The 26595-nt window shown below is 48.7% G+C and overlaps 1 protein-coding gene across 5 annotated transcripts; it reads left to right on the top strand.

Moving 5' to 3' along the window:
• The first annotated feature begins 3438 nt into the window (after positions 1 to 3438).
• LOC100545583 (aryl hydrocarbon receptor-like) lies at positions 3439 to 26088 on the top strand. 5 transcript variants are annotated; one of them, XM_031554076.1, is made up of 11 exons: positions 3458 to 3546; positions 6817 to 7004; positions 7733 to 7919; positions 18310 to 18428; positions 20640 to 20729; positions 22296 to 22374; positions 22562 to 22686; positions 22843 to 23045; positions 23149 to 23258; positions 23559 to 23700; positions 23838 to 26087. In XM_031554076.1, exons 3-11 carry the CDS (start codon positions 7826 to 7828, stop codon positions 25336 to 25338), a joined length of 2463 nt encoding a protein of 820 aa, XP_031409936.1. In that variant the 5' UTR covers positions 3458 to 3546; positions 6817 to 7004; positions 7733 to 7825; the 3' UTR covers positions 25339 to 26087. The 5 variants fall into 5 exon arrangements, with proteins under 5 accessions (XP_019472385.1, XP_010711490.1, XP_019472384.1 ...); XM_019616840.2 differs by lacking the exon at positions 7733 to 7919 and having other exon boundaries at positions 3439 to 3546; positions 23559 to 23660; positions 23838 to 24058; XM_010713188.3 differs by lacking the exon at positions 7733 to 7919 and having other exon boundaries at positions 3440 to 3546.
• The last annotated feature ends 507 nt before the right edge of the window (positions 26089 to 26595 follow it).

Raw genomic sequence — 26595 nt, 5'->3', positions numbered from 1 at the left:
AGGTCTTTTCCTACCTGAATGATTCTATGATTCAGCAGGTACACAGGGTGGGAGAAGACACCCCCGGATGCCAAGTCCCTAGTGCTGCTGGAAATCCAGCTGATGCCCACACGGCGAGCAGAATGTCCCTTCCAGTCTTGGAGATTTTGCTGCACCATCTTGCCACAAGATGGGGCTGGGTAGTGCTAAAGGAGAGCTACTTCTCTGTCAGCCGCCTTGCATGCCTTCCTTCTGCTGCAATATACGGTTGCAGGACACCACTTGGGTTGTTTTTCGGTCTGCGCTCCATCGATGTCAATTCTTCAGCATTGGTTCCCACCCCAGATCCCCACCCAGCATCTCACTGACTCCATGTGCCCATGCTGTGTCTCTGCCATGGCTCTGTGACACTCTGACATAGACTGATGGTGACCCAAAGCACTTCAGAAGAGACCTCTCTTTGGGGCTGTGGGAAGTTCTCAACCTGAGATCAAGAGTAGTATATCTTTCTAGAACAGCACAACAGCCAGCATCTCTCCTCTCACACATCACCCACCCATTCTCAGCCTAGTATCTGTGGGACAGAGAGAATGGTACAAATCCACAAACATTCATTTCTTCTCATTGCTTCAACAGAGCCACACTGTTGAGGTTCACAGCTGGCCATTGGTGAAGTCCACAACAACCTCTTCTGAGCAAGCAGTAGATCTCCAGGTGAGCTGATTGTCCAATGGGTGCAGTTTTATAGCAGAGAGACTAGCATCTTCTGCCTGGGCTGCCACCTCTTTTGATATCTACACTGCTGTCCAACTTCCTGCTCATGCAATCTGCGTGCATTTGGCTGGCATCTGAAAGCTTCTTTGTGTACAACAGATACACAGAACAATCTAAAGTAGCTGAACAGGGAGAAAACTGCTGTTAGCAGAATGGTTTTACCTTCTGTTAGTACAGATCAAAGCACTTGATTCGGGGTAGGACATTCAGCCCTGGACAGCTCTGGAATCACCTGCTGGTGACTTTTCAACCCGCAAAAGAGAAGGCTCCTGGGAGACCGGATAGCAGTCTTTCAGTATCTAAAAGGGACAAGAAGTAAGGGGACAGACTCTTTAACAGAGTCTGTTGTAACAGAACATGGGGAGATGGTTTCAAACTGAAAAGGGAAGAGATTTAGATTTAATGTAAGGGAGAAGTTGCCCAGAAAGCTGGCGGATGTTCCATCCCTGGAGACCTCTGTGGTCAGGCTGGACAGGGCTCTGTACAACTCGATCTAGCTGTAAATTTCCCTGTTCTTTGCAGGGGAGTTGGACCAGATGACCTTTAAAGGGCCCTTCCAACATAAATGACTCTAGAGGCTTGCTTGAGTGGCGGTACATGGACTTCCTAATTATCTTATAATATGTGGCCCACAGCCATGCCTTCTCCTTTGCTGCTGTGGTTTAGCTAATACCTGTTGCCTAGTTTTTGAAAGATTACATAACAGAACACAAAACCACACTCAGCACTTGGCAAAGAAATGAAAGATAAAAAGAAATTAGCTTCCAAAGGGTAATTCAGATAGGGCTGTCCAAAGTGGCTGTTTCAGGACAGCTCGGCACTATGTTAACACTTTGCCACCTGGGAGATTTTCTGTGGTCCCATCCTATGGAACTGGGCAAACATTGTCAGAGAGGTCACCCTCTCCCTTTCCCTACCTGATCCAGGTTAGAAAATGAGAAGGAAATAGCAATTCTAGACTGCAAAATACCTAAACATATGCACTTCTTGTGGGCATTTTGCTTCTGGTTTTAGGCTTGAAAAACGTGAAATGTGCCCAGTTCCACCTGCAGTAGGTGTAGAGGGGTCACTTGGGTGATTTTCCTCAGGGGAAAGCAGGCAGAAGGTGGAGGACAGTAACACAGAGTTGCTTTGGAAAGGCACTGAGGTTGTAGAAACTAGGGAGAAGTCTGGGAGAAGAGCATCACAGCAAAGCGAGGCTGGAGGAATTTGGCTGAACAAGAGCCCACATGTGGGCTAAGCTGGAACTTTGTCTGCTAATGTGTTTGACTTTCTGTCCTTAACAGTTCTGTCTGTAACATACTGGCAAATCCTTCCGTCAAGAGAGTGGGAACATCTACAGAGGCTTTGAGAGCCCCAGCAACTGGGGCTGCAGGGTTGCCAGGATGCTGGGGGGTGACCAGGATTTTGTAAGGGACAAACTCACACATGTAAGGAACATACCTGGGCAATGTTGGGAGAGGTGGTGATGGATTGATGGTTGCCAAGATGATCTTAGAGGTCTTTTCCATCCTTCATGATTCTATGATTCTATTATATCTCATCTCCTCTCTTCTTTTTCTCCTGCTATCCACTGTGTTCCTATCACCACTACTAAAGCAGACCTCAGGGTGTTTGAGCCATGGGGTAGGGTGAGGGACATGCCAGGCTATGTGAGGGACAATGCCCGGAGTGATGACTCAGTCACTCCTAAAGAGCCCGGAACAGTGCCTGAGGGTCATTCAGTCACAGAAGGGTCCCTGCTGTCACCATTTTGGTTTGCTTGGTGTCTGGTGTCTCAGCCAGTCCTGGACTGGAGCCAACTACATTTCAAACACGGGCTGGGGAGAGCATCCTTTCCCCTTTTGTTTTGGTACTACGCACAGGGGCTGAGACCAGGACTGGTGATCTATCTACCTCCTTTCATTTCTCTTTCTCTCTTTTCCTTTCTTTTTCTCTTGAAGTTGTTAAGTATCGCGAAGCTTACTTGAATTTCCTATAACATTCCTGTAATTGTGGGAGAGCCAACACATACAGCATAACTGTTTTGTAGAAATCCCATGTTAAAATTCCTACTTTATTTTCTCTTACATATGAACCCTGAGTGTCATATCACCTTAATTTTACCAGGGATGTAACCAACTGCCATCCAGCATTCCTCTGTACATGCATTAGAGTAGGAAAGCTGTTCCCACATTGCCCGCAGGTCACACTTGCTGTTTGGTGATGGCGTTTGGTGACTGCAGGAGTTCCTTGTCCTGGGGAGGAAGGCAGGAGGATGGGGAGGGTCAAAAGGGTCTCACAGGACAGAGCAATCAAATAGCACGTGTTGCTCAGGGTAACTTTCCGCTCAGGCTTTCATCTCTGCCGGTGGCTGCATGTCACCTCCACACTGAAAAACATTCTGAAGTGTGACTTTGAAGTGCCTCCAGCCCCACGTTGTCCAGCTGGCATGGTGGGCATGGGCTGCCATGGTGGGATGGGCTGATTGTTGGACCTGACGGTCTAGAAGGTCTTTTCCAACTTTAACAATTCTGTGACTCTATGGTTCTATGATTCTATGACTACAACCCCTCTCCACCAGCTGTAAGAGAGTGGAGTGGTCGCAGGAGGGACACGGTGGCCAAGAAGCGGCGACAGCTTTGCGGGCTGCCCGGGCACCGGGGCCGGACAGGGCCACGGAGGGGCGGCTCGGGGCCGGGGCCGCCCCGCTTCACTTCTGTTTAAACTCCTCCTCCGGGCGCTGCCGGCGATGCTCGGTGCTGCCGGCGGGATGTACGCTGGGAGGAAGAGAAAGAAGCCGGTGCCCAGGAGGTGGGTGCGGAGGGGGACCCTGCCCGCGGGGCTGAGGGGTGGGCGGGAGCTCGCTGTGGGGCGAGCCCGGGGAAGCGGGCAGGGCTGCTCTGCGTCCTGCTTAGCGTTAATTGCTGCTGGTGCTGGCTGGGGTCTGAGCTGCTGGGCAAAGTAAAACTCCAGCCAGCCCGCGCTGTTTATGGAGGCAGCTGGGGATGCTGGGCTGTGCTTAGCTGCAGGTGCAGGCTGACTCTGCGGCGGTCCCTATCGACCGAAGTTCCCCAGCCCTCAGAAATTCAGACGTGGGGCTTCGTCACAGTCTGACGCTGTTTCCCAACTTTAGTGCCCCATTCCTCCCAACTTGCTGCAGTCGCACTGGCCTGAGATCGGCAGGCACACGGGAGGCTCAGATGCCTGCTTCTGGGGTCTGCGGGGAGGAGGGATGAGCTGAGCTCTGGCCTGGGATGTAGAAGGGAGTGTTTCTTCACAATCCACCTGGATGTGGTGCTGGGCACCTTCAGTACCTGCCAGCCTGCAGAAGTGCCACACTTTGGCTGGGTTCCTCATCCAAAGGGCAGCTGGAGAGGCAGCACGGCAGCCTTTGCCCTGCTCACAGCCGAGTGTTCCACGTGTCCTTGCTCCCCCTGGCCAATGCAGGGGTGTAGCTTTTTTTCTCAGCAGCTTCATCGTGGACTCTGATACTGTTTCTGTACCAGGAGACTGAAAGCAAGTCCTGCTTGTGGGATGCAGACACTTCCAAGACACATTTTCTCACTGCCTGTGCAGGCATGGAGCTGCCAGTGCTCAGTGTGTTGCCCCTGTGACCCCACACAATGCCTGGGAAGTGTGCATGGAGCCTGTCCTAGGGACAGGGAATCTCAGCAGGTTTGGCAGGACACAGGGACCTGTCCAGCCCAAGCCCCACTGTTTCTGCCTTCTATTTCTGCCTTCAAGGGATGCATGGTTTCCCCACGGTGCTCACCTGTGCAGATTCTCTGGTGGCTAATAACATGGTTGTGCCCATGTCTGTGCCTTTCACAGGCTAAGTGCGTGTGATGGGGGCTGTCAGTTTTCCTGCTGGCTTGCACTTTGAAGCTTCATAACTGCATAGAGAGTGAAGAGCACCCAGAAGACGTTTCTCTCTGGCATCCATGAGGATGGTTTGGAGATCCAGTGCTGCATGGCATGGTGTTGGCCTACATGAATAGGCCAGTGTAATTCTGCAGCCCTCCTGCCCTTTCCCTGCAGTGCTTTGGTGCTGGCCATACACATGTGCAAGTGCCATCGGTGCTCCTGGGCTGTCCAGGAAACCCTGCTATGTCTCTATGTATTTCCCCTTCCATAAAGGGCAGCACTGCCTGCTTGGCTCCCTTTTCCTTTCTATGGAGTGTGCCTGTGTAGCGAGTATGCAGATATTCTATATATAGTTATATATATATATGACTTTCCTCAGATATCTTTAAAGAAAAAGATATTTTTAAAGAAAAGATCATTTTTAAAGATAAAGATATCTGAGGAAAGTCAGAATTATTTAGTTCACCTCGTATTCTGTAGGGTGTTTGTTGTTGTTTTTTTCCTTGATACTCTAATTGAAAACTATTTCATTTTTTCTTCCCTGATGTCTGCAGTTTCAGAAGGGCTTGTTAAGCCAGTGGCTAACGGAGTACATCAAAGCATCAGTGCCAGTGTTCTGCTTGGCTTGTTTAAATAAGTTTGGTGACACCTAATCTCTCTAGAAGCAAGGTCTGTCCATCCTGATTCTCATTTTACAAAACAGCCCGATTGAGGTTTTCTGGAGAAATTTTCCATCCATGTTTAGACCCATCAGTAGCTCTCTGTAATGAAAATTCAATGGGCACCTCATTGCGTTTCATTTAGTACTCATTTCCCCTCTTGTCACACTTGTGAGCAGTCCTGCCAGATGGGATTTGAGAGCAGTATTAGAGGGAAGAGCTTAAATTGCTTCTAAGTACTGGTAGATCCTGTTATCTGAAGCTGCTTTGCGGAGGTAGAGTTTGTGGTTACACAAATTACATCAAAACAATACAGATTGCATGTTAGGAGATGCAGTTCAACCAAATACAGAGTGGGGTGTGGGTCCCTCATGAAATCTAAACTGTTTTTCTTCAAGCTAAAAAATTGGAAACCAAAGGAGACAAGGTGACATCCCAGATTCATGTAAGTCATTAGCTAACCTCTAACCACTCTTGCTAGGACTGCAGTGGTGGTGAGCTTGTAATAACTGCAGCTGATGGGATTGGCTCTCCAAGCCAGCCTGTGACAGACAAGTGCTGCTCTCACAGAACCTGCAAGTTCAGAGTTTGTCCCAGAACATAAGTCTGGCATCAGATGTTTAGTTTGGAAGTGCCCATATGAAAGGATTAGAGATCATAAGCTTGGAAAGGCTGTTTTCTAAGTGCTGTGCCCTAAACCACCTTATGTGGTATCTCTTCATCCGAGTACTACTTTTGATTTTCACGTGTGCTTTCCCTTTGTAGCATCAGTTAACAAGTAAAGGAATGTATTCAGGCTCAGCACTCAGAATCTTCTTTATGAGTTAGGAAAAGAAGTCTGGTTGTGGAGCTTCCTTCTGCTTAAGATGATAGATGTGATTGCAGGAGGACAACTTAGAGGAAACTAAGAAAAATTCAAATACATCTTTTTGGACCTTCTTACTTTTCATTCTTACTATCTATTAGTCTGCTTACTGCCAGTGTCTGGCCAAGTGCTGATCAGTCCCTGGGCAGGACTGCTGGTAGAATCCCCTGAGAAGCTCAGCTAGCACTTGCCATGCTGAGGAGTTTATGTGAGCATGTGGAATGTGGCCAGGGAAGGGGCTTGCTGTGTGGGATGGGTACAGAATTAGGAGTTAGAGGAAGGAGCAAGGGTAGGCAGAGAGGCAGAGTGGAGTATGGGTGGAAGAGTCTAACCGGTCCAAAAGATGCTCTCATGAGACCCCCAGGAGATGTTCTGATGGCTTGTAGGTCTCCACTTAGTGTCCCTTTCCCTGCCAAGGCTTGGTAATGGGAGCAAGGCTGTAGTATTCTGCTGACACGTTAAGGTTCTCCATGTTCCCACTGGAGGACATCAACCAGGGGCTGCACAAGGTGTCCAGCTGGCATGGCCACGTTGTCCCCAGCCTCATGGCTTTGTTGGGGCTTGCTTTTACTGTCTCATGGCCTTACCTTGGTCTGCCAGTGTTTTACTGTTATGGCTGCAAGTAACATCAGCTCTGGGGTTGGGAAGAGCCTGTTGGACACACTTAATCAAACTCTGCTTTGCCTTTTCCAGCCCCAAACCACCACCTCCTGGGAAGCTGAAGTCCAACCCCTCCAAGAGGCATCGAGATCGACTCAATGAGGAACTGAACAAGCTGACTGTCTTGCTGCCCTTCCCTGAAGATGTGTGCACCAGGTTTGATAAAGTCTCCATCCTGCGACTGGTGGTAGGATACCTGAAGGTGAAGAATTATCTTATGGGTAAGTGTCTTGTGTCAGGCTTGAGAGGAGTGAGAAAGCACCTGGGCTCAATCCCTGCTGCACTGTTCACATCCCATCCTGAAGTGATGATTGCTTTGGGGTGGAGAGTTGTATCTCCTGAAGACAGGATGATGATTGTGACATCAAACCCTTGAATGTTAATCTTAGAATCACAGAATGGCTTGAGTTGGAAGGGACCTCAAGGATCATCGAGTTCCAACCCCCTGCCACAGGCAGGGCCACCAACCTCCAGATCTGGTACTAGACCAGGCTGCCCAGGGCCCTATTCAACCTGGCCTTGAACACCTCCACGGGCGGAGCATCCACAGCCTCTCTGGGCAGATGTTCCAGCACCTCACCACTCTCTTTGTAAAGAGCTTCCCCTTGACATTCAATCTAAACCTTCCCTCCTTGAGCTTAAAAGCATTCCCCTTGTCTTGTCACTGTCTACCCTTGTAAAAAGTTGATTCCCCTCCTGTTTATAATCCTCTTTTAAATACTGCATCGATGTTGCACCTTTAGCTGTGGACCAAAAAAAAATCTGGAAAACTGAGGAGAAAAGTGCCATGTCTCCTAAAATTTGTAGGCAATGCTTGCTGGGAGATATGATCATGGGACATCAATCCCTCAAATCTTCCAGAGAAGACACTTTTTGTTCCTTCTGGAAAGAATCCCCTTCATTTTTGACTACTGCACATCCAGATCTAAACCTTTTCAATGAGTTACAGGTCCCTGAAAAGAAACAACCTTGGGAAAGTGAGGACAACTTGGCCACCAGGAATGTCCAGGAAGGACATTACAGGAGCCCACACAGGACATGGATGGGGGAAAGGGGATATCCATGTGAAAATTTTAAAAAATTCCTTTACATCATGGGGATCTGTGAGCTGCTGCATCTCTTCTGGTCAGGCACAGGTAGGAAATGCAATGCAGGGCTGTTCTGTTTGTCACCCTGATGCCCTGTGGATGGAAGGTTAAGCAAAGTTGATCCTAAGGCACGTGTTCACTTTGGCATCCTGTTAGCTCATTTCTTCCCTGTTCTTCCTGGGGTTCATGTGTACATTGGTGGCTTACTGCTGTTTGCCTCCCTGGCACAGCTAGGTTCGGCTGTGGTGGATCCTCTAGGTCTGAAATGAGCATTTCTGTGAAATGGGGCATGATGCCTCATAATGAGGGACCCCCATCTGATTTTGCAGAGTGGAATGTTGAGCTGATATGCCTGGAAGACCAGTCTCCTTTGCCCCTCTGAAGCCCTGTGTAGCTCCCTTCCTCCTGCTCACAGCTCCCCTACAGCAGCTATTGCCTTCTGGATTTTCAGCAGTAGTTGACGTATCTAAGATAGTTACTGCTGATGAAAAGCCTGAGGGCTCCCAGTTTTTTCCTGCAGACTTTGCCTTTGCTGTGAATGAACTCAGCTTTGGGAAACAAAGGCTGCCTTGTACTTGTCATGCACTGCTTCCTTTCTTCTGGTATCAAGGGGTGCTCAGTGTTTCCTTACTGCTTTCCCATAGGTGAACTGCTTTTAGGAGGCTGAACTTATTAGGAGGCACCTTGCCACACAAAGAGAGCATGTTGCGCTGGCTGCATGTGCACAGAGGAGTACTTGCTGTGTGTGTAGTATTGTATGTGCTTTGGGTACTCTTGGGCTCCTCAAACGCCATTCTGGACAGAGAGCAAGCCTTCCTAAATGTCTTCCTCTGTCTTCTTTTTGGGGAACAAATCTGGAAAGTAGGATTCAACCCCCCTGGGTGGTTAGGTCCTTGCTGACATGCAGCCTAATGCTGTGAGGGCAAGGTAGGTCTGGAATGCTACTGCTGTCCAAGGTGATGGTGGTGGCATAACATCAACCTGCCTTGCTTGGTTGATGTTCAAAGGAGTACAGCTGTCCCTCTGTGCCAGTGCCATGGGGCTCTGCAGCAGGTAGGAGGTGAAACAGCCATACAGAGCCTGGCTGGCAGGCTTGTCTCCACATGTTCATGAGTCACCTCCCTGCTGGTGCGACATGAACTTCAGACTGCAACACAGATAAAGCCTGAAAGGCTGCTGGGGATTGCTTTCATAACTTGTTTACCAGGGCAGGTAAATACTGCAGAGCAGTGCTCATCCTGCAGCTGGGGAGACGAGCTTGGTATGGAGAGGGGACAGGGACAGTCACATGGTTCTTCACCAGTGCCTTGTGCTCTGTGGGACAGGTGATGGTCCCCAGCTGTGCTGTTTCAGGGAAGATGAAGGCAGAGTACACTGAGGACAGAAAGCCACCAGCATTCTTCTACACTTCAAAACTCTTCCTAAGTCATCTTTCCTCTAGGACAAATAAACTCAACTCTCCTGGCTTTTGCCCCATGTAACCTGTCCCTTGGGGCTCTTCCTGGGCCCTTCCAGATAGGGATGCACATCACCATGAGCGGACCCCATGCTGAGCACCACACTTCAACTGGGTCTCTGCCTTTGAGCAGGAGTGCATCCCACTGTGTGCTCTCAGCATTTTCCCAGAGTGAGAGCTGCTTTAGGAAAGCAATCATCATTGTATATATTCACATTCAGCTTGAAACTCATCCTTGTAGTGGAGAGCCCTTCTGCCAGCCCAATTACTTCCATTTGGGCACTGTGCCCTTGATTTATTTCCCCTCCTTTGCTTTGCCCATGTCTGCTTTGAAACTAATCTTGTTTGACTTCAGATCATTCCACTGATTCACTGAAATCAACGTCAGTTCTGGCCCTATCTGCTGAAGCCATGTGTCATCAAGGAGTCATGGCAGCCTGCATATAGTTTATCATATCAGGCGCTGTGGAAGAAGACAAAAAAATCATTCCTATTGTTCTCTCTGGTTCAGTTTTGCTGCTGGATGTGTTCCATTTCATGCAGCCTTCCCTCCTGCAGGAGCAGCAGGAGGGCGTGGCATTGCCTGGCAAGCATCTCCATCCCTTGCTGTCCCCTTCAGCACCCAGCCAGGCATTCTAATTTGTGTCATATTGATGGAGTTCCTTTTTCCAAATGTTTTTAGTGAGTCCAGGCACATGCCCCTTCTCCTAGGCGAAAGGTTTATGTAGTCTGTGTGGAGCCAAAGTACGTGTTACAACTGGTTTGGCAGGGAGGCGGGTCCTGGAAATCCTGGCTGTGTGCCCACTCAGGCTGTGTCATAGGTTAGAAGTAAAAATCCCACTGCTAGAGGTGGTTCTTGCAAGAAATGCAGTATGTACCAGAAAATCCATCTGAGACTGAGATCTCTGCACAGACCTGAAGCCAAAACAGCAGATATTCAGCGCTTTGGAACAGGAGTTTGCATGTGAAAGCAGGTATGAACAGATATAAGGAATGGACTGATGCTCACTATCTAATCTCTCTCTGCTTCTTTCTGCTTTGTCATATTTCATACGCAGCGTCTTCACAGAATCATAAAGCTGTTTGAGTTGGAAGGGACCTTTTTTATAGGTCACCTAGTCCAAGATAGATCAAGTTGCTCAGTTTGGTCCACCCAATCTTGAGGTCATTCAAGGTCAGTGGCAGTTCCTTCTCCACTCACTCATGACTGCAATAAACAGACATCCACGGAAAGTATAGTCTTGGGCTGCCTGAGATCCCAGGTCTTATGCATTTCAGAGCTTCTGGGTCTGGCTTTTTGGTGCTGTGGTGTATTTCTTCACCTTCTTATTTTCAATTCAAATGTTTAGAGAGAAACTGGTGAGAGATGGATGGAACAATCCCCTTGTCCTACCTGCATGCATTAATTGGCCATATTTCTTCTTCATATTTCGTCCCAATACAGCTTTTTTTGGTTTGGACACTTTCTCAGGAAGACCCTGCAGAGGTGACAGCCCTTCATCTGATTTCTTCTTGGTGTTGATGGAGGATCCATGTACCTTGCTCCCCAGATGGAGGGGGGCAAGCTGACCTGAAGAGTATGCCACACCTGCTTGAATTACTAGGGAAGCCTTCCTGGAGGCTGGCTTCTGCTGAGCTGGTCAGGCTTTGTGTGACTGTTCAAAAACATGCTTTGGCCGTGACAGTTTTGCATGTCCAACACCAGGATGCAAGTGGCATTCAGCACCTGTGCCTTGTAAGGTCACATCCCTGGCCCCTGTCCTACTGCAGCTCATAGGCTAAGCTTGTCTGACTCTTCATCAGAGCAGCTTGTTCTATTCTTAAACCAGTGAGACCTGCTGCCTAGACATTTGAAGCAGGAAAACCAGCGCATGTGCCAGCACACTCATGAAAATGCACGTGGCAGTTGTGACACTGCCCCAAATCACCATAAATCATCTGCCCTGCAAAGTGCCATAAACAAGCAGAGAGGAGTGTTTCAGAAATGTTTGTAAGACCTCTTCTAAGCCTGACAGAAATGGTACTGACATATATAGATGGGCTGAAAGCTTGGCAAGGACAGTTAATGTTTTCTGACAAGCTCTGCAGCTTCTGTCTAGTAAATGATTGATCTGTGCCCTTTTGGGGGTCGACTACAGTTCATGGAAGAAGTGACCATTTCCTGATGTTCCCACCAGGTTATATCTTGATCCAAGCATGGCTGTCATTTTGAGGGAACAAGCCTAGATGCCCTTATGTGTGTTGGATTTAGAGCTGGGTTTGTTGTACAGATTTTTGTGCCTACTGTAAGTGTTTGCATCATGACTTGTGTAAGATTGCATTATCTGCTGGGCAAAGCAAACCAGGTGCATGCTTTGCATGATAGGTACATGCAAGCTCAGTGACCTAGAGGTGAGTTTCATTGTGTGTCAGAGCTCTGCATACCCAGCCAGCATGCTTAGCATGGGATGGGGTACCCCCTCCTGCTGATGTTTGCCCATTCATATCAACAAACTCAAAGCAGAAAAGGAATAAATGACTGAACTTTCTGGGAAATGATTTTCCAAACCTCTGGCATCACTGTGGCTTTTCTATTCTTAGCTGGTACGAAGCTTGCATGTCCCTCCTGAGATATCCCTGCATTATTCCTGCATAACATTGCTTTTGGCTCATCCTTGTCTTTCTTGGGACATGAGGAAGAGATGATCAGCGTGCAAAGCAAGAGGAGTGCTGCTGATGCACTCACCAAGGTGAGTGCATCAGCAGCAGATGGGTAGATGCTTCTGAGTCCTCTGCTGAACTGGAGAAGGGTCACTGTTATCATGATTTCTGCTTAGGATCCTGGTCAGCACGATTGCAGCTGAAAGCTCACAAGGATTTCATTTTTGAAAGTTGAAAGAAACGGTGGGTTTTTTTGTTGTTGTAGTTTTGTTTTGATTTTTTACTTGAACTTTGTTCTGATCTATGGAGCTGTTTGGAAATCAGATGTTATTGCAGGGTAATAACTCTCTGGACTGACTTTGCTTTGAATCTGCTTTGCTTTTTTGACCCCTGTAGGTGCATAAGAGCTGTGGCAAGCTCTGCCTACAGCCTTGCCCAGGCTAGCCTAGCCCAGCTCCCAGCTTGGATTCAAAGGGCTTGGATTGATCTCCTCATTCTCCAAGGAATAGTGTGGTGCAGCACCATCTCAGTCTCAGCATACAAGAGGTGTATGTGTTGAGTTCTGGTGGTTGCCATTTGGTGCATGCCAAGTGCCAGCATGGCAGTAAACAGCTTGGTCCATGCATTTGGGGCAAGCAGGAAACTGTAACAGTGGAACAGTTCTGTGTTCACTCTTCTCCTGAACACCATGAGACTCCCATTGTTAGAGCCTGCTATAAGTAGCAGGAAAGCTTGATAGATTGTGCTTTACCGTCATAGTCTGTGACATGTTTTTAAGCACAGGTGTGTTTTAGCAGTAGGAGCAACTCTGGGAGACAACTTGATGACAGCCCACATTTCAGCTAGGAGGATGGCTTTGTTCTGAACAGCTCTGTGATGTCAACTCTGCTCTACATCTGGGAACTCTTCTCAGGTGCTGTGAGAACAAGGTGAACCACTGTCCAATTTTTAATTTACTTCTCCCTACAGTTGGCCCATTCTGGCTTCTTAGCAGCCTCTTAAACCGTCAAAAGAGAAAGTCAATTAAAGTCAATTTTGTTACTTCTGTAAAAGATGAACCTCACTGCATTTCTGTCCACAAACAGCAATTTGCAGGGGTTGCTACTTGGACTTGGATCCAACAGTCTCCTGGATAAATATGGAGGGTCTTCGCCGACCCTTATCTTTGTGAGAGTTTGCCGAAGGAGGAAAGCTTGGCTCTGTGTTTGCAGTACTGCTGGATGCTCTGGACTCCTGATGTGGTGGGACCTCCACTTGCTGCAAACAGCGAGACCTCAAATCTTGGATGGATTTGTCTAGTGCTGAATGGCTTGGAAAGCCTCCAGCTAGCTGGAGCTCTGTGCTGGGGTTTGTTTTCAAGAGTTCACTTAACAAAAGAAGCAGATGCTGAGGATTGTGGAGAAACATCTTGGAGTAATTGCTGATGTGGCAAAGTTCTGGCTGTGCTAAAGACAAGAGCAGCAAAAACAAAACAAAAACAAAAACAAAACCCAGAGCTTAAAATGTTCTGCCAGGTTGAGAGGACGTGTGCTGCTCTACCACTGTCTCAGGTTAAGGTCATGCAGGTGGCAGCATCTGCAGTAGAGAGCCCTTTCCAAGTATAAGACCATGCTCTGGAGCTCATAAAACCAATGGCCAATAGTAGGGTACCTCCCTGTGACCCATTGGCCCACACACAGCCTGCTGTCAGCCTGGGGCAGGTTAGCTGCCCTTTGCAGACAAGCAATTGAGCAAAAATGCATCCACTGGAACAGGCTGCCTGGGGGGGGCTGTGGATTCTCCTTCTCTGGTGATATTCAAGACCCATAACTGCAGCAGCCTGCTGTAGGGGGCTTGCTTTGCAGGGGAGCTGAACTTGATGATCTCTGGAGATCCCTTCCAGACTCTACAGTTCTGCGATTCTGTGATCCCTTGAGGATGAGCTGGGCAGTATGGTTCTGTCATCAGAGGGAGCTGATGCCCCACTGGAACACCATTAATCTGACAGAGAGTTTCAGGATGAGTTCTCCTATGTCCACGTTTCCCACCAGCAGTATGGGACATCACTGTCCCTGCACTGTGCAGTTAGGAGGGATAAATGCAAGGCCCCTGTCTGTGCTGGGGACTTACTCTGCTAGAGCAGAGGGTTGGCCTAGGAGATCTCAGGAGGTCTTTTCCAACCTCTGCTGTTGTCTGACTCTGTAACACTCTGCTGTGGGGCACCACTGCAGCCAGCATTAAAACAGCTTTTCTATTCACCTCCTTGTTGCTTGTTATTCCCATAACTCAGAGTTGCAGTCATCTAGTCTTGAAGTAACTAATTCAATGAAAGAAGTCAAGTTTGTGGGCAAAGTCCTGCAGAATCATACAGGAGCACTTGCAGCAGCAGGTTGGAGGGGTTGGTGTGGGCTCCCTCAGGGATTTGTGCACTGTTTGGGAGAGTACTGGGTGACTTCTTGCAACAGTTTCTGATTTGTGGGTTTGGCATTTACCTGCAGAAGGATGTTTTACTTGGATGATGTGTACCTGCTCTGCTTGGCACTGTGCAATGGTTGAACAATGGAGGAGAAAGTTGGTGCTAATTTGTTGGGTTTGGGATTGGGTCCAAGAGGAAAACAGTTGCAAGCAGCATGGTGTTATTGGAAGAGCTGGGAGCTCCTGGTTTTTTGGTACCAAACATCTCCAGAATCTGTTCAAAGGGGAATTCTTGCTGTAGGTAAAGTCTCTCAACTCTGACTGGTGTAACTCAACCTATGGGAGCAGGACTGACCCCAGGATCTTTTACTGATAATATTTTTTTCTCATTGACAAAGCTATGCCAGTTGCAAGGGACGTGTTAGCTTCTGTGATCACACTGCTGTAATTTGTTTCAATAACACCATGAGCAGAAGGTGAAGAGTTTTGATTGCTTTGCTCCTTCTCATTCTTGAGACCTTTCTCCACACTGCAAAGCTTAGAAACTTCCTGTTGAAGGCAAGGATCACCAACCCAGCAGAATGGTACTGGGGATGTACGTGCAGTTCACAGGAACCAGGATCTGCTGTATCTGGCTCTATTTCCTCCCGTCTTCTTTAACATTGCACACCAAAAGCCTCTTTCCTAGCTCAGTGAAGTCATGAATGGTCCTAAATTACTTCAGCAAGTGCCTGGGATTTGTGTAGTAACTACAGATCACTTGTGTGTCATGCTATCTCCTGTCTTGAATTAATTGATGGTTTTCCTGGAAATCCTTGCTATGTGATTCACCAGGGTGCTGAGATTTTCTGGCATTAGCCTTAAAAACTAACAAAAGCTTATTTTATGCTCATTTTTAGTGGACATGGAAGCAGGGTATCTAGTAAAGAAAAGGAAGAAAGGGCAAAAAGAATCAGCGGTGACTTCTGTGCTCCCATGCTGGGCTTGGGGGATATGCAAGGGAATGAAGTATAGCAAAGAGCTAAAACCACTTCTTTTAAATGGTTTTCAGGCAGGTTTGGGGTTTCTTTGAATGGGATGAACCTTTTGATCTCAACTGCTTCTTGTGGGAGTCTCAATGTTATGCTATAATGTGTGTCTTAAACTGGGGGTGACTTACCCAGCGCACAGCACTGCCTGTCAGCTTTATCACCCAGCCATGCCTCGCAGCCTGCAGGAGGGCAGCGGGCTTGAAGCCATCAGCTCGTGTCATCAGTGAGCAGAGTCAGCCAGCACATGCAGTGGGAGCACTGCCTTTTGTGGAGCAATAAAGCTGCCAGTTGTCTCTGATGGGAGTGGATTTATGTGCTGGTGAAATCCCCCAGGAGGTAACGTGTCTTGAGATGTTTCACAAGTGCTCCCTCTCTCTCATGGGGTTACGCTTGGTGCAAATGGGGTGGTTTTTCTGCTCTTTGATTAAAAGGATTTGTTTCCCTTCCAAATTAAAATGATTGAAAATAGCCTCTGTATCCCTTGATTGCTGTGTAGGCCTGGAGTCTTCTGTGTGGCTGTTCTCAGGCATCTCTTGTGGGATCACTTTTAGCCCCTGTGGTTTTTGGCAGTTTGAGCTTGAATGAGTTTGGAAATCTTCCTGGAGGGGCAAAAGCTGTAGGGATGCTTTGTTCTAGACTAGTCACTACAGGTACTTGGGGAAAGTTATGGAGAACTTGGGGAAACAAAGTAGTCAGTTATGACATGTTAAGAGGGTCATCACCTGGAAGTGGGCAGACTCTTCCCCTACAGAAGCTCTCCAGACTCTCAGCACCACTGAGGAATGGTTGTGGTTCCTGAGGACAGCCTCAGCCCAGCAGCAAAGTCCTCTGCAGTCCCAAGACCTAACCAAAAGTATCAGATTGATGGAAATAGACAGCTCAATAGCAGCTCCTGGGGCCTGCCACTGGCTCTCTGTACCCCTAAGCCTTCTACCCGAGCCAGGCCATCCTAACATGCCCCATAGGAGGCAGAATCTGCAGTTTTCCAGCATGGCTGTGCAGAAATGAGCCATTCTGCCACTGAGAATAGAGGGGGAAGTGAGCATCTCCCAAGGAGAAATCAAAAACCCCTTGAGTAGATGGATATTGTGCTGCTAGTGGGGAGGGGAGGGTGAAATCATTTTGCTGGAAACAATAAAATGAGCAAGCAGGTGTTTTGTGTTGGATGCTGCTCCCTCTGGCTTACTGCAGCTCTCCATGCTGAATGCAGCTGGGAAAAAGCTGGAGACCATGTGCATCCTCTCCACCCTTTAGGAGCTTTGTTTTGGAAGAACTTGGTTTCTTTTTGAATTCTCCTGCCAGTCTGCCCCAGTTCAATGCTTCAGAGAGGAGTCAGTGCTTCAAAAGAATTTAAAAAAAAAATAATAATAATAATAAAAAGTTTTGCTTTGAAGCTATTCCACTCCATCATGTGCAAATTGAAGCCATACTAATGGTACAAATGGGCTTTGGATGTTTTTCCTTGTGGATCACTTGGCAATCATGAGAGAAGCTCTCCGCTTGGTTTGCTTTTGTCCTGATTTGTAAGGACGTTGACTTTTTGACAGCTTTTGCAAAATGGGATTGTGATCCCCCACAGCCTGGTAGGGCTTCTGTCTCATAGCTGCCTTGCACCTCTTTTTTGAAACACCTTTAGATGTTGAACCTTTTCTTTCTAAACCCTTCCCAGAGGTCTTGCATCCCTTGTCCAGGCTGATCAACTTCTTGCTTGTTTGAGAAGTGTCTGCACAGGATGGCTTTCCCCTGTAGGAAAAAATGTGAGCTTACGCATGGGGAAAAGCTGATTTGGAGAATGGGCTGACCTGACTCACCCAGGGGCTGCTGGGGATGGGGAGGTCATGCCATATTCGAGAGACTGAGTGCACAGTATGGGGGTGACAGGAGACATGACTGCTGTTTGTGCATCACCCAGCATTACCCAAGGCCTGAGGGGGTCTGAAGTGGTCCTGAGGTAATCTTTTGCCATAGGATGGATTAAGTGTGTAGTCAGACTTAGGGTGGTTTGGGGTTTTTCCTCATTTCCTACTTTTCCTCCAGGTTGGAAACAACTTTTCCAGCTGTGACTGCATGCTGTTGCCTGAAACCCAGAGCTTGCACCCACAAACAGTGTTGGGGTGGCTGTACAGAGCTGTGTCCCATAACCATGTGGCAAGCCTCAGATTAGTTAAGTTGTTAGAACACCTGCCTTCAGAGTTGTTCTTTGGTTGGAAGTAGAGTTTGGACTTATGCTGCCAAATGTTTTTTCAAGGATAAGACCCCAGGGGAGGAAAGGGCACAGTGGGGATGTCCCCAGGCCTTGCTGCTGTTTCCAGAACAACCAGTTCTCTGTGTGTCCTGTGAGACAAAAGGCCTGAGGGCAGGGCAGAGTAGGGGTCTTCCCATCAGCTGCATCTGTGGGTGTTGCCTTGAAGGCTTTGATCAAGGAAGCATGAAGCAGCATGTGAATCAGCATGGGAAGCTCACAGCCACAGGTTCATCAGTCCTGAAGGCAGAAGGGCCTTTCTCCGCTGCAGCTCTCACAGCACTGGGGCAGCTTGAAGCTAAGAATGGGGTAGCACTTGGCCCACAGTGGTGAGCTCCAGCTCTACCAGGCCCTAACCGAAAGATTTCTTGCTATGGTGATGGCATTTCCCAACCTGATACACCCTACTCCCCTGTTTGTTGTTCCTGACTCAGACCTTGACAGAAATGAGATTTCCCAGAAATGGGACTGAGCAGGGAAGACACCATCTTAGAGGAAGTGCTGAGCAAGTGAGGATGCCTTTGTAAAGGGGCTCTGCTCCAGTTCCCACCCACTCTGAACTTCTTTCTCTTTCCTCTGAGCTGCCTGCACAAGCAACACTGTGATGGAGGCAAGGAGGAAGAGGTTTGCCCCGGTTTGCCCTTCCACACTGATTTCTTGCTGCCTTACTTGCAGCTGTAGGTACGGATGTTGGCAACTGCATGCTGGATCAGCCCAGAGCCCCAGGATGGAATGGACAGACACATCTGCAGGTCAACAGGGAGCCATTTCCAGAGGGGGACCTGCTGCTCCAGGTATTGTGCCCTAGTTTGGTTGTTTGGGTTTTCCATTACTGCTGCCAGACACAGTGGCTGGTCCCTGCCCATCAGACTGCACCAGCAGCTATGGGATGTGTGGTCCCAGCTGTAGAGCAACAGGAGACTCTTTCTTGCCAGGAGGTGCTTCACTGTGATCTTTCCATCCTGAGCAGGCACTGAGTACCTCAGGATGGGCACCAGTGGCACTGCCTGGCTCATTTTCTCTCTGGTTTGCTATGGCTTAGCTTACAGTGTGGCAGGTACCCATGTGCAAGTTTGTCCATTCTGCCCAGAAGGGTGCAGAGGCATCATACAGCAGAGTAGGGAATGATCCCAATGAATTTCCAGGGTGGTGCGTTCCTTATGCTCCAGTGAATGCCAAGAGGAGACAGGAGATAGCTCTGTGATAACATGTCAACTAGGAATTGGTTTCCCTACATGAACTCTCTGTCATGAGTTCACAGCTGTCTGGAATGGAAGAAACCCAGGCTCAGTCTGAAAGTTGAGAGGAAAATGAAGGAAGATGGATCTGGGAAGCTATTGTGGACAAAATCAATGGACACTGGCCTTATGAAAAGGCCAGTGTATGTCTAGTGAAACAGCCCTTGCCAAGTATCAGAGAACAAAGAGACAGTGATACACCTGGCCAGAATGCTGCTATTTCAGACTGTGATTTGTGAATGCAAGCCAGAAGGAAATGGCTCAGAAAAGTTCCTTAGAAAGGCTGGTTGCTGAATAAACACTTAGGCATCTCAACTGAAAATATGATGCTCTTTGTGGATGCAGGGCAAATCTGCAGAAGGCATTTGATCTTTGTGGCTTTATTCCTGATACCATGACATCTTGCGCCTGTGCTTTTTGTATCTTGTGTTCTCTTCTCCCATCTTTGGTGATTGGACTAGATGATCTTAGTGGTCTTTTCCAACATGCCTCTACGATTCTTCACCTCAGATGTCTGCAAGTATGATAGTCACAGATGAATTGGAGGAATAACACAATAGCCAGAAGGGAGCTAGCAATTGCCCAAATCTCTCTATGAGGCTTCTCCCAAGTGCTCTCCAGGAGTTTGAGCCAGGCCATATAATGGCTGGCAATTTGTTGAGCTATCAGAGCATTGGCAGCTGTGGATGATTGAAGGCATCTGGATAGCATGTGGGGTGTTAATAGGATCAAAATCCTACAGCTGAGCTGCCCATTTTTTTCCTTAAAAAGTATTTTATTCACACATTATAATTTGCCAAAAGCTTTGACTCAGGGCTCCTTGGTGGGGGTTGCAGCACATGAAGGGAAGGGACCAGTCTCACTGCCTGCTCGATGTGTATAGTATCAAGCAAAATGCTTAAACCAACAGGATTTAAAGTAATCCAAGATAATTAAAATAATTTTGATTTTTCTGTCCTCTTCTTCCATTGACCATCTGTTCTCTTTTTTCTGGAGCATCCCATCCATCACAGTGCACCTAGGATGAGCTGCAGGGTGGACCACGAGTTGTCCATCCCTGCTAGCTTCTGGTGTTAGCTGGTCAACCTGTGGTCTGCTTTGTTTGTTCTCATACCAAGAAATCATGCTTCTACCACTGTAGCAACTGAAACTTGCCCTGAATTGCAAATTGGGGCAGAGGGAATTACCCAAGCACACAGTGAGCCTGCCAGCTCACTGAAGGTTGCACTCATGTCAGGATTGCAAGGCTGGGGTAAAGCACTTTTGAGCCTCAACATTCTTCATAGAGGTTTATAAATTGTGTGTGGTTCTGTGATTTGTTTTTCTAACCTCCAAGGATGTGACACAAATGACTACAAAGGCTGTTTTTAAGCAAGTTACTATTGGTTGGATACGTATTTAACTGCAGGCCATGTATATGCAATTGTAGAGTGGAAGGCAAAAAGTGAAGCTGGCAGTTGGTGTAAGCACAAAGATGTTTTATGGAGTTGACTTTTGTTTTCATTTCTTGCATGTAAAGCAAGTACACTTCGTGTACTTCTTAGCTGATGCCTCTTAATACAGTAGTTGCCCTGCCTGTATGTGAACACAGATGATGTTTTACAGAACACAGTGGTTTACCAAAATGTCTAGGCTATCTCTGGTCATTGCTCATGCTGACTGTGAGACCTCCCCACCAAATAACACCAACACTTTAAGATAGTCTAGCCAGCCAGCTGCTAAACTGAAACTAAGAAAAGTAACTCTGGGCTCAATTTATACTTTCAGGCACTCAATGGGTTTGTCATCACTGTGTCTGAAGATGGCTACATCTTCTACATCTCCCCTACCGTGCAGAACTATCTGGGCTTTCGTCAGGTGGGTGCTATTTTTTCCTGAGTGTGCACACATGGATGTAGCACAGGCCTGGGAAGGAGATGCTGGCAGCCAATGTCAGTGCTTTTCCTCTCCTAGCCCAGTTTGGTCACTTCTGATGGATGTTTTCAAACGAGTTGTGTTCTTCAGGGGTTGTGAAAGCCAACAGACGTGCTTGTGAGCTTAGTAGCCACAGATGCAAACTGAGCAATGGTAGGCATTACATCCTTTCCTCTTTGTAAGAGGGATGTGAGCTTTTCATCCTGTGGTGTCCTGCTGATGGGCACGTCTGCCTTCACTGAGAGAGTGGGAGGAGTTATCACAGTGGTGAGCATCATCAGTGCCTGATGGTTTATGTGAGGTGCCATAGAAAAACAAGGTCTCTTTCCTCATCCAACCTATTATCTCTGATTCCTCTAAAGCTCAAAGGACCAAGTCAACAGGAACACGATGAGGCTACCAAACTCAGTTTTTTGTAGACAAAGCTGTGAGGTAGACAGTGCTGATTCTTGGTTCAACAGCAGACTGATGTTTTCCTCTCTTTGTTCTCTTTGCACCCTTTCCCAGCTCATTGTAGGAGGATCCTCGTGCAGGTGGCCCAAGTCAAACCAGCTGTCTGAGGCTGTCTGAGGTCTTCTCCTCCTGTACATCTGGCTAAGTGGGAAGTTCTGCTCTGGCACAATTCTGAGGACAGGGACATGGCAGAGGATGGCCTGAGCTGCTTGTGTGCTCAGCAGGGCCATGAATGTGCAGGACCAGGCTGAGAAAGGCTGCTCCAAGACATGGCTATAGATGTAGGGGTGTGTGTTGGGAGGTAGGAGCTGTGAGGACTTGCTGGTGTTTCCTAGGAAGATGGTTTGCACCAGAATACTGATTCCCACAGGCTTAGTCAAGTGGTAGTTTCTGTTCAGGACAAGGATGGGTATTTCTAATGTGATGAAAAGAATTGAGGCAGCAACACCTCCAGGTGCACCAAACATGCGTGTGGTAACGGTAGATACCTTCCAAGGGGATTTCTCCTGGTAGCACTTTGTTTCAGGTCACTAATTTCTGTACAGTTTCTCCCAGCATATACCCATTAGCTGTACTTGCACCTGGGACAACTAATAGTGCAGCTGTCCAGGCTCACTCCGCCCTCTTGGTACCTGTGGCATGCTCTGACACGTTTTCTCACACAATAGGAAGTTGTAGGTTTTGCAATGCTGTGTTTACAAAAGTATTTTTCAGACCTCACCACTCTTCTATTGTTCTCTAAACTTAAACCTCTCTTTGCTGCCTTATCAGTTGGAAAACGTGTCATTGCTTTAGGATAGAATGGAAAGTCTGTGTGTGGGCTATGGGTCGGCGGCACATTCTACGACAGAACCTGTTTGATTTATCTAGTTTATCTGTTAAACAGATCTGTTAAACAGATCTTAACAGGTTTATCTGGTACATCTCCATGCTGTGCTCAAAACCCTTTCTTTCCATTTCTTTATCCTCAATAACTGTACTTTTACCACCCGCAAAGAAAAGCCAAGGGTCAGTACCTGTTAGGTGCTACCCGCTCTCCACATTGTGTCATTCCAGTCGGATCTCATCTACCAGAGCATCTACGAGCTGATCCATGAGGATGACAGAGCTGCTTTCCACTGCCAGCTGCTCAGCGGTGAGTGCTGGGCTGGGAAGTGTGGGCTCAGCCTTAGTCACCCCCAGAGAGGTCCAACCCCCACCTCAGGACCTGCCGTCCATCCATGGGAACCACTTGTGACCAGCAGGTGTGTGGTTTCCTCCAGCTCTGCAGTGTCCTAGCAGGTGTGTAAGGTGTGGTTTCATTTTCCACTTGTTTTTTCCAGCTGATCCTGATGGATGCAGCGCTGCAGGAAGCCCCAGTCACCAGTGCCATGAGTGCTCTGGCTGCATGGAGAGGAACTTCACCTGCCGCCTGCGCTGCTTGCTGGATAACTCCTTGGGATTTCTGGTAATGCTAGGACACTTCTAAGCACTGGCGTCATCCCTGGACACATTGCTGTGTGCCTGTGTTCACTCATGCCCTATGCAGATGTGAGCTGGGGCAGTCTGGTTTCCAGCTCCTATTTCCTCACCTTGCCTGCCTTGTTTTCTCATCCCTTGCAAGACCTTGAATTTCCAAGGACGCTTGAAACTTCTTCTTGGGCAGCAGAAGAGAGCAGCAGACATGTCCCTAGAGCCTCTTCCACTCGCTCTCTTTGCCATCGTGACTCCCCTTCAGCCTTTCTCCATCCTGGAGCTTCAGACCAAGACGCTGTTCTTCCAGTCAAAGCACAAGCTGGACTTTACTCCCATTGCCTGTGATTCCTGGTATGGCATCACCTGCCTTCATCATGGCAAAACCCATGGCCAAAAGTGCAGAACAGAAAGCCAGAGTGCCACAGGATGCCAATGCCTTGTGCTCTGTCCTCAGGGGGGAGGTCATCCTGGGCTACACAGAAGAGGAGCTGTGCAGTAGAGGTTCCGGGTACCAGTTTGTGCACGCAGCCGACATGATATACTGTGCAGAGAGCCATGTGAGAGGTGAGTGCTGAGGGGAGCAACCTAGGGAGGGACAGTGGGGCTGTGGCAAGTCTGTGGAGTGGCAGCAGTGCAGCCCTGGCCGTGCTCCCTTGTGTTCCTGAGGTCTGCAGGAGCTGTGATGAAGGTATCCTGCTTGATACCTGCACAGTAAGCTGGTAAAGTGCCATCCTGTGCTGGGACACTCTGACAAGCAGCATTGTGTACTGGCTGCAGTTTTGCTTCTGTGCATGGGCAGGACTTGCCCACACCCCTGCGGTGCCCAGCTGAGTCTCTGTGCCACCTGTTTTCTCCCTGCCCCAGTGATAAAGACAGGGAAGAGTGGGACGACAGTCTTCCGGCTGCTGACCAAGAGGGGCACCTGGGTGTGGTTGCAGTCCAATGCCTGGCTGGTGTACAAAGGGGGTGAGCCTGACTGCATCATTGCCCAGCAGCAAGTCCTGTCGTGAGTATGGCTGGGTTTCCAGCTGCATTCCCTCACCCAGGGTCTGTGAGCTCCCATCTTGCTGCTTGGAGGCTGGTCCTGCCTGGCCTGGAGAATATACTCATCGTGTTTCCCTCTCTTTTTCCTCCACTCTGAAGAAATGAAGAAGGGGAGGAACATTTGCGAAAGCGAAACCTTCAGCTGCCTTTCAGCTTTGCTACAGGGGAAGCGATCTTATATGGGAAAAACTCCGATTTCCTAGGCTCCTTTCACACTAAAGAGGAATTTCAGACAAAGACAGACTCCCATACAAAGCAGCAAGCTATAGATCCTAACTCTGTTCTGGGGGCCATGATGGAGCAGGATGCATCCATCTGTCTCTACCACACTGATGTCCCTCAGTTCACCTTGCCAGATCTCGATGCTGAGCCTGAGGGACAAATCCAAGATGGAAAATCTGGTCATGACAAGGACAGCAGCTCCCTCCTGGTGGCTATTGAAACCCTCTTTGAGAAGAGTGAGCTGGATGGAAACATATCCCAGAGCCTCAGCATGGACAGTACAGAGCTACAGCAGTGGGAGGACACTCTGCTTAGCTTGTTCATGGAGGACCTGCCACCTGAGGACTTTGGTGAGAGGCTGAACAGTGAGTTGCCCTCTTATATGGAGCAGATGCTGTTTAGGGAGCATGATGGAAAGAGCATGGAGTTTTTGCACTGCAGTGAGGAAGGCTGTTATGTGTCTCAATTCCAGCACCGGGGATTTAATCCAGAAGATCCACAGGCATTTCAAGCCCCACAGCAACCCCAGGCAGCTGGTGCACAAGGCCAGGATGTTGTGCTCTCTCTGGACTCTGTTATGTCAGAGGGCAGCTCTGCTCCAACAGAACAGCAGATCCTGATTAACCCAGCCAGTCTGGAGGAGGGGATGCTTCTGGATGCCTTGGGTTCCAGCTGCAAGCCCTGTGCAGTGGATCAGTTGGCCAACTCAGGACTGGAGTTTCAAGCAGGACTTCCCACCTCTATTTCTATAGACACCATCATTCCTGATTGCCAGAGCCAGTCTGAGTGCCCACCTCCCTTGGACTCTAGCACTCTAGTGTCTCAATGGCATGATGTCCCAGTATGGGCAAATCTGGGCAGCACTTTGGGTCAGAGCACTTCCCCAGGAGATTGCCCACTGGATGCTTGGATGGCAGCTCCAAAACTGCTGGGAACAACAGAAGCATCCTTGGAATCACAAACTGCACTGACCAGCATCTCCCAGAGTTGGGGGAGCTTCCCCAGAGAACCCCATTGCACTGGGGAGCAGGTGCTCAGCAAGGATGCATGGCCCCAACCTCAGGAACTTGTGCTAGGGGTCAACATGGGCCCTGGCACACATCAAACGGACAACATCATGCTGCATCACTGTGAGTACAGAATGAGCCAGGGTGTCTTCAGGCATGGGAACTCCTTTCTTGGGGATGCCATTAAAATACCTACAAGTGCTTTACCTTGCACAAACCACCCTGGAACACTGACAGGATTGAGTTCGAGTTGCTCAGCATCTCCCTTTGCAGAGGTGGGAGTGAGGGCATCCTCCTGTGAGCCGGGTGCTGTCTTTCCACTGTCTTCCTTGGCAGACAGGCAGCCTCTCTGTACATGCAATATCCAGTGAAGGTGTGTGGTGGGGACTGCAGGACCTGTGGGCCAGTGAGTGGCAGTGGGAGACAGAGGGGTGAGATAGTTGCAACTGTGCGTGCACAGTGACTGAGCCCTGGATGGAAAAGAGGTGCTTTAGACCACAGGGATGGCTCCTTTCCCTGGTTTTGTCCCTACCTTTACCCATGCCATCAGATGGAGGATGGTGTGTTTTTGCCAAAGCAATGAGAAAGGCATCAAGGGAGGCAGTGCCTGCCATCTGCCTCTGTACTTAGGACCAATTCTGTGGCTTTAAAATTTGTTTCTGAGACAGATCTCCATCAGCCCTGCATCTATCCACACCCCACCAGATTCAGGCAGGGATGCTGCAGGATGCCCTGTGGCCTGGGCAAGTCATCAGCACTGGGTGGGATGGGGCTGAGCTGTGGGGTGCAGGCAGCAGAGCAATGCTGGATCCTTCTGCAGCAGCCTGGAGAAGCACCTGATGTGAGCCTTACACATTGACCAGCCCCAAACCTTGCAGTGCTCTGCCACTGGGGGCTGCAGCAGACCCCTGCTGCATGTTGATTACATCTCAACTGTGTGCATTATGTATGTGCATCCGTGGATTCTTTTCGTGGCAGTGTCTCATTTTCCACTTTGTGATTTCTTTGTATGTCGTTCGCCAGTGTCAGGGCAGAAGAAGATGGACTGCAACTCACTCGCTGCACTTTGTTGTGTATTAAAAGGTGGTTTGTATTAAAAAGTGGCGTGATAGTTTGTTTGATGGGGCTCTAGGCAACCTGGTCTAGTATTAAGTGGGGAGGTTTGGTGGCCCTGCCTGTGGTGGGGGGGTTGGAGGTCCTTGAGGTCCCTTCCAACCTGGGCCATTCTGTGACCTCGAACAGCATCTCTCCATTTCCCTCTCAGCTGAGCAAGTACTTGTGGAAGCTGCTCAGTGTTTGTCTGGGCTGAGGCTGGAGGAGGAGGATCCTAGCCCATCCCCTGCATTTTCTATACAGAACTACAGACTGGTTTGGGTTGGCAGGGACCTCAAAATCCACCCAGCCCAACAGACTGCCCAAAGCCCCATCCAGCCTGGCCTTGAGCACTGCCAGGGAAAGGGCATCCACAGCTTCTCAGGGCAGCATCTGCCACAGCCTCACCTACCTCATAGTAAAGAATTTCTTCCTTCTGTCCAATCTGAATCCAGCTTTCCCGTAGCCCCTGCAGGTACAGAAGATCCACAGCGAGTTCTGCCCGCAGCCTTCCCCAGGCTGACCGAGCCCAGCTC

The sequence above is a fragment of the Meleagris gallopavo genome, chromosome 7, assembly GCF_000146605.3.
Source record: "Meleagris gallopavo isolate NT-WF06-2002-E0010 breed Aviagen turkey brand Nicholas breeding stock chromosome 7, Turkey_5.1, whole genome shotgun sequence".
Taxonomy (NCBI): domain Eukaryota; kingdom Metazoa; phylum Chordata; class Aves; order Galliformes; family Phasianidae; genus Meleagris; species Meleagris gallopavo.
The sequence above is the reverse complement of the archived record's forward strand: the minus strand, read 5'-3'. Positions and strand labels throughout refer to the sequence as shown.

Coding starts and splice junctions, on each gene's coding strand:
- LOC100545583 (XM_010713188.3), top strand. CDS start 3,485: ATGCTCGGTGCTGCCGGCGGGATGTACGCTGGGAGGAAGAGAAAGAAG. Junction 20,730..22,295: donor ACTATCTGGGCTTTCGTCAG/GTGGGTGCTATT, acceptor GTGTCATTCCAG/TCGGATCTCATCTACCAGAG. Junction 22,687..22,842: donor ATAACTCCTTGGGATTTCTG/GTAATGCTAGGA, acceptor ATCCCTTGCAAG/ACCTTGAATTTCCAAGGACG.